Source organism: Ambystoma mexicanum, chromosome 11, assembly GCF_040938575.1.
Source record: "Ambystoma mexicanum isolate Mex_15411 chromosome 11, UKY_AmexF1_1, whole genome shotgun sequence".
Taxonomy (NCBI): domain Eukaryota; kingdom Metazoa; phylum Chordata; class Amphibia; order Caudata; family Ambystomatidae; genus Ambystoma; species Ambystoma mexicanum.
Genome location: NC_090934.1, coordinates 1,273,454,729 through 1,273,468,687, shown reverse-complemented (window position 1 = coordinate 1,273,468,687; position 13,959 = coordinate 1,273,454,729). Strand labels below are relative to the sequence as shown.

The 13,959-nt window shown below is 42.1% G+C and overlaps 1 protein-coding gene across 4 annotated transcripts in view; it reads left to right on the top strand.

Moving 5' to 3' along the window:
* LOC138504325 (uncharacterized) overlaps nucleotides 1–13,959 on the top strand; it is a 319,698-nt gene that overhangs the window by 159,149 nt on the left and 146,590 nt on the right. For all 4 annotated transcript variants that reach the window (XM_069624745.1, XM_069624746.1, XM_069624743.1 and 1 more), the window contains one exon: nucleotides 6,608–6,660. In XM_069624745.1, the coding sequence (XP_069480846.1) occupies nucleotides 6,608–6,660 (53 nt within the window). The remainder of the gene's footprint in view (nucleotides 1–6,607; nucleotides 6,661–13,959) is intronic.

Below are 13,959 nucleotides of genomic sequence, written 5' to 3'. Positions count from 1 at the left end.
GCCACAGGGGCTGGTGCCACCCACACTACATTCTCCGCTGCACACTGGGGTATCCGCCTTGATGCGCGGGTTGGCCCTCGCCTCCCAGCACCCCGCCTGTTCTCCAACTCACGACCCGACTGGCGGGTCTCAGGCAGCAACTGCCATTTTTTCTCATCACAGCTGTGCCACTCGGTTGCCGCAGATTGTGCTTAGAGGACCCAGGATACTGGTCCCAGTGGAATAGAAGGTGGTGAATACAGTGAGGAAGATTTAGATGCTAATAAGTGGTTGAAAGTGGAGGATGCTATGGAATGGTTGAAAGATGAGCCATACTGGGAAAGAAAGAGACATTTAAAGAATATCGGAGTAGTAGTGGCCAAGACCCTAACCTAGTGAAAAAGGAACTTTGAATAAAGAAAGACATGGGATATCCAAGAGAAGGTGGAAGAGCCCCCCAGAGAAATTAAAGGAACTGGTTACCAATGTGATGATAGACTATTCAGGCTAAGTAAGCCTGTCCAGGAGAAAGTCATTCTCCTGGACTCTGTTTTTTGTTTGTTGAATCCTTTTTGATTGTTGATAGGGTCAGCGTAGCTTAGTTTTTGGACGGAGGACAGTCTATTTATTTTGGCTTCCTCACTGATGACAAAGCACCCTAGTTAGATTTATGTTGGGTAGGGAAAACCCCTTTTTGTTGGGGTTAGTTGGGCTTATGTTTCTATTATTTAAATAAGTTATTTGGTAAAAATGTCACCACTTTGTTCACCTCCTTCTTTTGACCTACCGCAATTGGTAGGGGGAATTCCAGTTGCACCACATATCGCAATAAATTCCCTGCCAAGCTTCTGATACCCTTTTGTCAGAGCTTTAATGTTGATGATTCGGACTAGCGAGTACTGCGTCCATCTTAATTTTATTTTATTTTCATTTTTTTATTCTATTTTTTATTTAGTTGGCTGAAAAAATCAACCTTACAAAAACATTACAAAATATCATCTTAAGAAATTGAATATTTCACATCAGATTTTTGAATTCACATATCATTATCTTGTTAAAAGCGTTTGGCTTAAACAACAATAAAACCTAATCCATTAATAGAAACCTGTACAAAAAAAGAGAGAAAAAAAGACTTGCGTAAAACAAATATAATTTCCAATTGCTACATCCGAGTGTTTTGATAATACTCTTTAACAATTCATGTTCCAAAAACAGATTTAGAATGTACCACAATTAAAATTATTTAAAATAACAACACTTTAAATATTGTTATTTGTGCATTGTTCAAGGTGTACTGCCATCAGTCACAGTCATAAGTAATGTAATATAGATAAAAAATGTTAATAAAATATATTGTGTGACTATTGTTTTGTGGCAAAACAGACTCCAAATAATGCACTATGGCAATTTTGGCTGCATACCTGGGACTAGAGAAGATGATTTGCCATATTTCAATCACAGTCGCAGAACAACATAGTTTAAATACATTCTTAAAAACACTTTGCGCTTAGAAGTTAAAGCATGACATACAACAACTATATGCTGCAACGTTTCTCTCTGAGCAAGATCTTGCAAAACCGACAAATCTTCAGTTTTACTAGTCTTATATGCCTGAAAACAAGAGGCTTATACATGATGTGCCTTAAAGACCCAGGATGTGGGGAGTGGTAATGGAGTTTAGCTTGCCATCAAGTGTGTGAACAGAGATGTTTTGCGTGAGTTAGAGGCGCCACAGAGCCTGTTGATGCCGTGAGTTGATTTGATCACTAGATTGGACCTGTATTCGGGACCTACAGTACACCCGGCCTAGATTTGTGTGTTTGCCTGTAGGTCTTTGTGAAATCGTACAAAGGTTAAAGAAGGTGCAAGTGATAAAACAGAGTTCTGTTTCAAGGCATTTGCCCCCACTACGAGTTTGGTGGTATTTCCGTGCTATCTCGGCAGTAATACCACCAAACCGTATTACTGTCAGTTGGTCCAGTGGGATTACCACTGGCGGTATTACCTCCGGCGATAATACTGCCGGATTATAATTGTCGGTTTGGCTCTGTAAATCCCCATTTCATGGAGGCCTGGGGATTTATGGTGGTATGACCTCTGGCGGAATAAAAGAGTGGTAATTCTGCCGATCTTCGGAGGTAGAGTGGAGGAGATAGCTCCAGCAGGAAGCAGACATTGCAGTATTCTGTCCTCCTCTAAGGGCTTGAATGTTAATCGGGTTCTTAACAGAGCACCTATTATGATAATGGTGGAGAATGTCACTAAAACTGAACAGACATTTGGTTAGAAGGATGGGGAGAATGTGGCAAGGTTATCAGAGAATAGCAAATGGTTTCAGTGAAGAGGGGAAGTATACCAGTTCTGAATCAGCAGAATGGGGTTGTACAGAAGCAGTTGGTAACACAGGCAAGGAGCCTGTGATGCGAGGAGAAGTTTATTTAGATGTCATTAACACGCAGGTGGTTGGAGACATCAAGCACAGAGATCATGTTTCTGAGCGAGAATTTGTAGAGTGAGACTAGGTGGGACCAGTGGTGGGGGCCGCCATGTGCGTGGGCTATGGTGGGCCAGAGGTCAATGAGTGTCCGGATACTGTGAAGAATCATTCATGGAGGTTGCAGGGTGCTAGGTGACTGCCTGGTGATTGCAGTGCTGTTGCTGCCCAAGATAGTCATGTCACAATTCTGACAAGAAAAGACAGGTTCCTGAAAAAGGAGGATGGCTCGATGGCTGGTTTGGGCAGTTAGGTTTATGAAGTTGGAAATGTGGGCAAGAGTTATCTTGTGGAGTTTATTCTGTGGATGCTTAATTGTATGGGATTGCAAGTACAAGGGGTGAGGTAGCTTGAGTCGGAAAAAGACTGGCCTTTCATTCAGTGGAATTTTGTTCTTGGCGCTGAGTTGAGCAATGCCTTTAATGTACTCCCATAGTTTTCTTTAGCTAATACTTTCTTAGTTCATTACCTCTGTCCCTTCGGCAGTGTTAACCAGTTATTTATGATTTCATTTTTCAGACCTGCTTGTAGTTCTGGCTAGACACTCGTTTGGAGCTCAGATCTTAAAGGTGACTAAATTTCCCTAAGCACATGTGCTTCACGGGTTTTCTTTGGCCTGGTGTTGTCAGAGTTTCACGGCCATGTTGACAATTTGCATGACGTTTAATCGTCGACTCAGTATCTCAGGCTTGCTCCTCCTGCCTTATACCTGCTGATCTTCCTCTGGAATAGACACTTCAGTGCAATAACGGAGTGTAAGTGCACATTTTCCCAACTCTAGATCCTGACCACTTCAACGTCCTCATCTCTTGAAGTTGAAGATGTGGCAGTAACCATTGAAATGCTTTTCAACGACTCATGTTTAACCACGTGAGGGTGTTCCCTACTGCTAACTACATCTCCTAAAACCACATTATCCAGCACAGAAACACTCAAAAAAGACAGAAGAAAAAAAAAACGGTATGGCATATTTGACTGAATTTAGGCTTTACGAAAATCTCATATAGCCTAAAAATTCGAACAAATATTCCATACACACCATTACAGTGAAGAAAGGCAATGGGGGCTGCTGGGGTGTACCCTTCCCCCTTTACTGTAATGTCAGCAGGGGATGCAAGGGTGTCCCCCACACCCTTCTTAACTGTAGTGTGAGCGGGGATTGCAGGCGTGTCTCCCGCTCCCGTCTCAAAGTAAAAAAAAAAAAAAAAAGGAAAGTGGTCCCTGCCGTGCCGGTTCCCAATCATGCAAGTGAAGGGAACCAGCGTCACAGAGGGATACTGGCGACGGCGGCACACAAGGAGGCGTGCCACCCACAGGTAAGTAAAGGGGGTGTGGTCAACGGGATAGTCTGAAATGTTCAGGGGAAAGAAAACAAAGTTATTTTCGGTAAAATAACTTTCAGTCTTTTCTCCCTAGAACATTTCAGCTTTGTGAAATTCACAGCAAATCATACAGCACATTGCCTAAACTCCCTATGCCCATGGGAAGTCGTAAACCCCTTTTACAACTGCCTGTACAAAATGCCATTGTATCACAATCACAAAACTGGGGGTTGATGGCTGGAAAGTTATGAATTCATCTGAATCACCGTCAGTTGTTCTCGGCAACACTGCAGAACATTATGTTTCTGCTTGCCAAGCCTTTACAGGAGAGGAAAGACGTCCTGCAAATGGGGCTTGGCCCCACCTTGAGAGCAGCAGTTCAGTCCCAATTGCTAGGTCACAGCCCTTATGCACAAGACCACAAGGAACCCCACACATGTTTCAGCCTTATCAGGCATTATAAGTGAGGTGTAGATTGGGTCTCTAGGCCCATCAGGCTCGGGACCAATAACTGGGGATATCCTTCTAAATATTGGGGGCAAATGCAAATCTTAAGGTTGGTGGCTGGAAGGTTCTGAATTAATATTATCCAATTGCTGTGGGCAACCATCCAGACCATTGTGCCATTACAGAAGAATAAGGACCACATGAAAATCAGACTCACTCCACCACAAAAGCAGCAGTCAGCCCAAACTTCTAGGTCACAATCGGCCATGTGTGGGATCGCGTACTAAGCGAGAATGAACATCAAGACTGATTATTTATGTAAAAAAGGAAAGCCATAACTGAGGAGATAAGACATTTTCTGTATGATATAACATACATTGGCATACAACTTCTCATTGCACTCGTCAATGAGTTGTTATACTAGCCCCACCCATAAATTCATGCCGTGATGCCATATGTCTCTGGGATTCAATTATTCTGCTGGTCTTTGAGCCATTATGCCCTTCCACAACAATCTTATTTGTGCCAATAACACATTGAAGAAAAATCAAACGCAAAATGCCACAGATATCCCTAAACTTTCTGAACAAACAAAAAGTATCTCCATGCTCCTGTCCTCTAGTGTTCAGCAGGACGGAAACATTGAAATTACAAGCTACTAGCCAGCCATAAAAAAAGTCACTTGTCACCTCATCACTATACATTTCTTACTCGCCAAGAGTCAAATATCATTAGGTATGGCTAGTGCCCAATGCACATTTTGCACTCTGGTATTTTGTACACTACACCCCCTTTACTCCAGCCCTCATACCTCTCCCGTAAAGCATGTTTGCACCGCCCTGTGTAATTTGGCCCAGTTCATTTTGTTCTCTGTTGCAATGGGTCTAATGTACGGCCATATTTGTTCATTTTCTAAGGTTCGTCTGCGACTGTTCTCTTACACACTTGTACTTCTATATCAAAATGATGACGATGTTTGTAGGGTTATGGCCTCTCTTCATCCTTGTCAATCTGGAGGCAGACCCATAGCTCTCACTTTCCAACCTGTTTATAGTTTGTACTTCGCACAAATGAAATATATTCATCCTATGAATACATAGCTGCACCTTTTGTTCTTTCTTCATGCAGAATCAAGCAGTTGAAACTGCTTGATTCTGCAAACCACCCTGCATGTTCACTACCATGGTAAAGTAAGACTAGGTGGCCACTGAGGATGCAACTAGTGTGGGAATGCTGGGTTGCTTCTGTAGGTAGTTATGAGTGACCATGTGCCAGGCTTCAAGGGCAAAAGGGGTAGCAAATATCACTCCAGATAGGGTGACAAAAGTCTTTGCCTCAACCTTGCAGAAGTGGATATAGCAAAGTGCATTGTCTTACAAGTGTGGGTGGTTGTGTGTCTGAGCTCGAAGGTTTTGGGCTATTCCTTGATTCTCTCCCGTAGAATTAACTGAGCAAGAGATGAAGCTTGATGAGAGGTACAGCTTTGCAGCAATGCTGGGATCTTTTTCTAATTTTCCAAGACGTAGACCAAGGGGTACCTGATCAGATGAGAGGTACAGCTTTGCAGCAATGCTGAGATCTTTTTCTCATTCACCAAGACATAGACCAAGGGGCACTTGATAAAATGAGAGGTACAGCTTTGCAGCAATGCTGGGATCTTTTTCTAATTCACCAAGACGTAGTCCAAGGGGCACTTCTTAAAATGAGAGGTGCAGCTTTGCAGCAATGCTGGGATCTTTTTATAATTCACCAAGACGTAGACCAAGGGGCACCTCTTAAGATGAGAGGTACAGCTTTGCAGCAATGCTGGGATCTTTTTCTAATTCACCAAGACGTAGACCAAGGGGCACTTCTTAAGAGTGCTGGGATCTTTTTATCATTCACTAAGACTTAGACCAAGGGCACTTCTTAGGATGAGAGGTGCAGCTTTGCAGCAATGCTGGGATCTTTTTATAATTCACCAAGACGTCGATGAAGGGGCACTTGATAAGATGAGAGGTGTAGCTTTGTAGCAATGCTGGGATCTTTTTCTAATTCACCAAGACGTAGACCAAGGGGCAATACACTATTTCTTCCGCATCACCTCGTCTGCCATGACTGCTCTTCTTCTTTGTCTTGGTGTTCCACGCCATGAACGATGGGTCTGTTAAGCACTGCCTTGTGTTTCTCTATGTGCGACATAAGCTGTTAATAGAGGTGTAATTTACCTGCCACTAGGTTGCTGCTTTGCCTTGTTTATTAAGTGACATGTATGATTTGATGCATATCATTGGAATGCGATTTGTCTTTGGCGTGTAAAGAGCAATTGGAGGAATGTGCAGTGCTTTAGGTAGCAATGATGTCATATGTTATTTCTGGTTTACAGGTGTTTTCATTGACCATACCCGAAGATCAAGAATTGCGGTCTGTCATGGGAAGGTACCGTAAAATGATAATTTGGAATTATCTTTTTCCTTTGTAATTGATTTGATGATTGTTGTTTTCCACCTTTCCCAATGGGACCTTTGCATGCTAAGAGAGAAGGGCCATGCCTTCTATTTTACATGCCAGGGTCTACACAAATTTGGAAGCCGTGTGTATGTCTCGGTGATCAATGTATTTCCTGGCCTATTGCCAAAAGTGCCCCCACTTTTTTTTATCTTTTAGAAATGTTAAATGGGGAGTTCCAGACCTTGGACTATGTGCCATCACTAACTCCCTTTTTTTAATTTTAATTTTGTTTTTTTAAACCATGCCTTTTTCTTTTTATCCTCTTCCCTTTCCTTCACATTGTCAGAAACCCTCTGTTTCCATGATGAAATGCAATGCCAAACGTGCAAGTGTGCTGTCAATGCGGATATTCTTTTTGTTTATTTTAGAAAAATGATTGAACAGACTGAAGCCACCTGTCACTTTAATACAGCAATTGTACATTTGGTACACCCGACTCTACAGTGCATGAAGCCCAACACTTCATTTGGGTCATCAAATCATTATTTTACGTTCTGCCCGTGTGGCAGACCCCAGCATTCACAAGCTTTGGAAATGATCCCATGAAGGCTGGAAGGGCAGGAAAGAATTGGAGGCCGGCCTGGAGGCACACATTAGGGAAAGGTGCATCTGAGGGTATAGACCTCTGTAAGTAAAGTGGACATGGCACTGGTTCCGGGTTACAGGACGCCAGCCATGCAACCAAACCCTGGATGTCTCGCACCCCCCTCCACATTATACAACCCCCTCCACATTATATCACAGACAAGCAGTGCATTCTGTGAATGCACACAGGTTCTTTTGACATAAACCGATGCAAGAATTGTTTTAATCCATACCTGCTTAGTAGCACTGATGTCACTCGTGTGGTGCTTTTGTCATCTCCCATATACTGTGATGTTTTGCAGCTCAGAAAACACAAAATACGGACACCAGATTATAATATTATATCATTTTAATCGTTTCCCATGTAGCCTCCTGGAAGGTTCACCAGTAGTTTCATTGCTGGGATTGGATAAACATAGATCTCAGCAACAAGTACTCAACCTACTGATCACAGAATCCGCCCTGGACAACAGCGATTTTACCAGCAGTTAAAATATACATTACAGATACAAACTGTGTTATGCAAGCCATTCACCGAGTTAAAAATACATTTTTCTGCTACTACACATTTAAAAATTACAAGACATCTGTAGGACCGTGATCTACATGTTGAATTCAGTCCGTTTACACATGTCTTAGAAACATTTTCACTGAAAACCACGGACCTGTTAAAAGCCTCTTACTGTTCCTCACGCAAGTCTATGCAGAGCCTTGGCCTGATCTCATGCCAGAAGCAGACGCTTTCTCTTTGTGAGATGCGGGTTTTATCCAAATAAGAATGCCTTGCTGTGTCTCAGCTGCAAGGGCTCCTTTAACAAATTCAGTATCATTTTATCCCCAAGATATTCTCCATGTTTTATTCACTGCCCTGCCACACTTTGATCTCTGCACCCGCATCACCTTCCTTTTTTGGAGATCATTCCCTAACACAATGGTATTTTTGGCCGCATGACCGCTTGCACGGTCATGCCTGGTTGATCTTCATAAGGTGCCCAAGATCCACCCCTTCCGCTCCAGCCAGCATCCTACAAACATTGTACTCGTGAGGCTTTTCAAGTTTTTGGATTCTTTTTCCATTGTGCTGTCACTTTCTCATCACATCACTTGCCCAGGGACCTCCTATCAGTCATCTCTTCTAACAGCTACAGAAATGTAGTCCGTTGGATTCTCCTGCACTCAGCCTCATTTCCACTTTTCTTAAAATATCAGTGACTTCATCAACCATGCTGTATGTTCTTGATGTAGCCCATTTTTGTTTTGCAAGATTGCCATTACTGATATCTTATAAGCAGGGTTCGATGGCCAAGCCTATCTTAATCCAGGAGAGTGCCTATTATTGGTGAGATGTCCTGTCTTCTCATATTTCTGACATTGGAATTGTTGGGTTAGTAATTTCCCAAAATCTGAATGTGCAGAAGGGATTTTTCAGTAAGGATCTAACTAACCTACTTTTCATTGTGGCAGCAGCTTCTTCCAAAAAATGTGATTTTATGATTATTTGACTAATGCAGGAAGTCTTCAATTCCATTTTTGATTACTCCAAGAGGAACCATTTGGGTGGGATTCTAAAGATTTTAACATTTCCAGTAAAAGGAGGAGCATACCATCGAAGAATGGATACAAAAACAATCCTCTATGGGGTTCAATAGAAGGTGTGTGGTGAATAGGATTGTGTGTTGTATTTCCCAACTCATCTTAATACATTCGCTTGTTTGGCAAGTGATTTTAAACCAATCACCAGCTATATTAAAAATTAATTAACACTGAAAGAATCCCTCTACCAACTAAATTTAGTGTTAAACGCTTGCTTATTTATTTACATGTTTTTATAAAGCTCTATAAGGTAAACCTATTCAAAACAATTTCTCTCTAATGAGTTTTTCAAGAAAGATTTGAATGCACAAATGCTCTGGTGCTGAATCCTAGCAATGAGCACATGTGTTCATTAGGGGGGGGGTGGGGTAGCTCAGGGGCAACTTGTTCATCTGGGAAGCAAGACAACGCAGAACAGCAGAGGTTTGAATCCCGATCCCATACTTAGAAACCAATCTCTGGTATTAAGCGCGTTATAAATGAACAATTACAAATTATAACATTATTAGCTGTACCAATGTCTGTAATTTAATAACTTTTCTGTGAAAATTTGGAACAGAAAAAGTGACCTCACCAGTTTCAAGGAATCCACCAGAGTAAAGTTGATAACCTACAGTAGCTGAATGTCTTTCTCTCCTAATCAAGAACTTTCAATAATCTAATTAAGATGAGTGTTAAAGCTGTTACCTCACATAGGGAACAAGTGAAATTGCAGCAAAGATGGTGGAGAAGGGAGATCGATAATAGTGTTGAGATTCACTGTGTTCTCATTTTGCTCACTTAGATTTTTCTTGTGTCTATATGATCGTATGGCCAGTAGAGTGGCCTGTAAGGACACCCTTCTGTATTATGTGCAATATTGTGTCTACAGCGTTGTTCAAATGTGTTGGTAGACTTCTTGCATACTTACGTAGAGTATTGTAAGTGCTAAAGGGTGTAGTCTGTTTTTATTTATCTGGCTGCCACTAAATTCAGGGATTCCAGCATGAATTTAATGCCTGAAAAGAGTAGGGAAGCGTGGACCAGAACTGAATTCTAAACGTTATCTGACAAGTAAAGGCCTCCAACGTGATCAAATGACCTCTCTGCATCAATAGCTACTCCACTCGGGCACAGGTTCAGGTAATGCAAATGGATCATATTTGCTCATTCTTGCATGTGGTTCTGGCCATGGGTACTTTAATAAACCCTCCTGGTTGGAGGGCGTCAAGTTTGGCATGACTGAATCCAACCCGATACTAAGGTGTTTAGCAAGCAATTTGATATCTGAGTTAAGGAAGGATATCGGAGGCAAGTTACCACAGTCTGTGTTTCCTGTTCGGTTTGTGGATCAAGGTAACTAATGTTGATGTCATACAGGGCAGAGGTGCACCCCCTTTCAGAGCAGGTTTTAAAACCTTCCTCTAGATCGAGAGTAATATATTGCCATGTTTTTCTAACCCATGGTGGAGGATGACATATAACCCAGGTCATTTAATATTCATTAGGTGAACTGCAGACTTATCCAATAAGGTGAAGTCCACCAACCCCCCCCCACTGATCATAGAGTCTCTAAGAACTGAAGAATCTGCTACAAATATATTTGTTATTCGTAAGGACTATACTCCGATCTCTTATCCTCCTGTTTCTTAAGGCGGGACGCAAAAAGCTTCCCCAATCTCACGCCATGTTCCCAATATGCCTGCTGTGACGAATCAACTTTCGGGGTACCAATGGTCAAGGGAATATTATCGGTTTCTAAAGCATCAATCAGCCCCACACCTCTAATACACCAGAAGGGATCCGAATAGATTGGAACACAAGTCACTTATAAACCTCCTTGTCCAATTTTGGTAACGTTGACTGAACGGCATGCTTATCTCCGCAAGGTCGTGGACCGTTGGTTAGTTGCAACACAGCGAACATACTAATATTACCCAATGATAAAAGGGACTGCCCAGTCAAAGTTGAATTAAAAATATCTACTGTATTATTACAACAGACAGTTCTAGCCCACTACAAAATACAACCCACACTGTTAAGGAACATAGAGGACAGACAGTTTCACAAAGGAAAGGGAAGCACTCTGGATAGTGACAGGAGGGTAGTAGGTAAAGTAATCAGCCTTACTACTGTTCAAGGCTATGTGGTTTCAGCATGAAGGGGCAAAGGGTCGTGACTGTCTCTAGGGACCTTTGTAGAAGGACCAAGGGGGGAAGAACCACAATGTACCTGGTGCTTAAGAAGTTATTGATGCTCGACAGCATCGAGGCGGTTCCAGTGTGCTTTGCAGCTCCTAAGTCAGAGTTCGAGACGGGAGACAACTGCAGGATCGGGCGGCAGGCAGTTTGGAAAGCGAGGCTGGACAGACAGCTGCAGGCTGGCCTTCACGGCGGCTCGGGGTCAAGAATAATTGTTTCTGTGCTGGTTGGCGCATCTGGAACGCTGGTTGAGGCTTCTCGGGCAGCTATGGCGACGTGACAATAGTCAGTGGTGCAGCTGGTTGCGGTTCGAGTACTTGACTATCTCGAAAATGTCCTTAAAAGATGGACGCTGGTTGATGTTTGTAGGGGTACTCCTCCTAGGTTCTTCGCAGTGATTGTGTCGTCCTTTCAAGGTGGGCAGGTCAAAGCTTAGGAGAGTGTTTTCAGGCAATGGCCTTGTCCTTAGTTCAGATACTATGAACAAAGAGGATCTCCAATATCTCGGGAACACAATGGAGCATAGAACTAACATATAACAAAGGATGTTCCCGAAGGAGTCACGTTAAAGTGTCGTTTAGACGCCTATTAGTGCATATTCAACTAATAGCTAAAACAGAACAAATCATTCAATGAAACACATCTATTTTGTATCAACAGTCAAACAAACCTCAATTGTGCCCAATATTGGTAGCACATATAAAACAACATTAAAAAAATAATATGTAAAGAAAATATATATTTTATTTTAGAAGAGAAAACACGAATATGGCCACTTGTTGGCTTCACATATAAGAGCTATTTACGCTGGAAAGTAAACATGAATAACCAAATCTGCAAATACAAACAAAATATGTTCAGTTTTGTGAGGAAGGGTATAGAAAAAATAGGGGAGAAGGAAATAAGAAGAAGAGGAAAGCAGCATAAACAATTAATAAGGAAAGCAAACACTTGTTCTGTTCAGGGTCTGTTATCCATTCAAGTTATACAGACACCTCTAGTTCGAAATGGGGATTTTGGTCCATCCATGCAATTTTTTATGGATAAATTGAAAAGAAAACATCATAACTAACTGACCCTTACTAGCTCAGGGGTATAGTTTATAAACTTAATGGTGAGCAATCGAGGTTTTTTCACAAAAATACTAAAGCAAAATTATGCAACAAGAAAAAATGCTGTGCATCGTGCCTAACTCGGGCAGACAAACAAAAGACACAACCTGAACAAATCTGTATAGCAAACTGAAAAGTAATGTGTAACATTTACTTGTACTAAGGAAAAACCTTGAAGGCTTATGTCACAGGCTGAGATGATGTACTAATGTACACTAATGCTATTGGTAAGGTAAAAACCACCATAGAAGGTTATATCAAAGTGGTGTACATGACACAGGCTGAAATGATGTACTACGCCTTCCGCTGATAAGCGTGGGTTGTACCGTCCTCTGGTCACAGGTACAAATGCACCTGTAGGCGTTTCGGTGGTGTGTAAACAGTAAAGGACCACCTTCTTCAGGAAATTTTGATCTTGAATTCAGCCCCTACAAAAACAAACCGATGTAATCCCAACATGTTGTAATATTTCTAAGGCATTATGAGATACAATGTGAGGTAATAGTGTGAGAGGTGAGTGAAGGGTAACAACAAATGGTAATGAACACCAGGCAATCATTCCTTTGAGGTGGCAGACGGACACCCTACAACTAAATCCCATAGAAAAGTTTCCAAAACCATAGACACCATACAGTAGTGAAGAGGGATGCCACGAAGGACGAGTCTGTGGGTAAATAAAGACGTTTATGAAAAGAGCTGAATAAATAAAAACACTGACTAGAAAGGAGTGCGAGTGGGAACACCCAAAACAGTGTAAATATAAAGTAAGTCCATACCTAAAGTATTAATGAGCATGCCTCTAGTGCAGGCATTTCCTAGTGGAGTCACAATGACTGAAACACTCAAGTAAATGTAGTGGCCTCTGAAGTACATAAACCCTTCTGGAGGAAAAATAGATAACGTGCGAGGTTTAAACAACACGTATATAACAATGCAAATGTGGAAATTAAAAGTTCACTAGGTTGCGCTAACCTGCAGTGTGCAGTGCAGAAGTGTTGCACGAGGCGCCGTGGAAATCCGGCACTTATTTGAGGGGGGCAGGGGCAAAAGTATCTCAAAGCCCGATCAGGCACACAGTCTGCGTGGTTACCGCCGTTGCTAAGAATATAAAATGAGAGCAACTGTAGTTCAGATACTCTCTGGCACTTCCCACCTAGGAAGCTTCTTTCAGAAGAAGAGTTACTTTAGCAACATCAGATTAGCTGTGCGTTTAGTCTGGCACCCCAAAACAGTCATTTTTCCAGACTATTAAGCCCTTTACATGCCAGTAAAAGAGTCGTATACTGTAACCCATTGAAAAGCTGGACCATGAGATCTCGGTGTCTATGAGGATACCATGTTTGAAGAGCATGGGTTCAAAGCAAGCGTAAGGTCCAAGCCAATGTCTAAAATCTGAGTAGGTGGAAAAGACGAAAATACAAGGAGCGTGAAATCACAGGGGTCACTAACAATGCCATAAGATGAAGATTTCTGCTACACTCCAGTACACACCACAATATGTACGGGCTTGCATGTATACAATAAGAAACGGCTGATTTGAACAGGAAGCTAGAAGAAAGTGCTGCACATTTGCCAATCCCTAGCACCCTGCCACCAGACCAGTTCCAAACGATAGCCCCGCCAAGTGCTGTCAAGACTACAAGTTGCAATACATCTCAAGCACGCCTCCAGCAGCCAGGCTGAAAGCACAGCACGTTCATTCTCTCATCCAAGTAACAGAAAAAAAAGGGAAGTAATAGCCATGCCCGAAGGCCCAA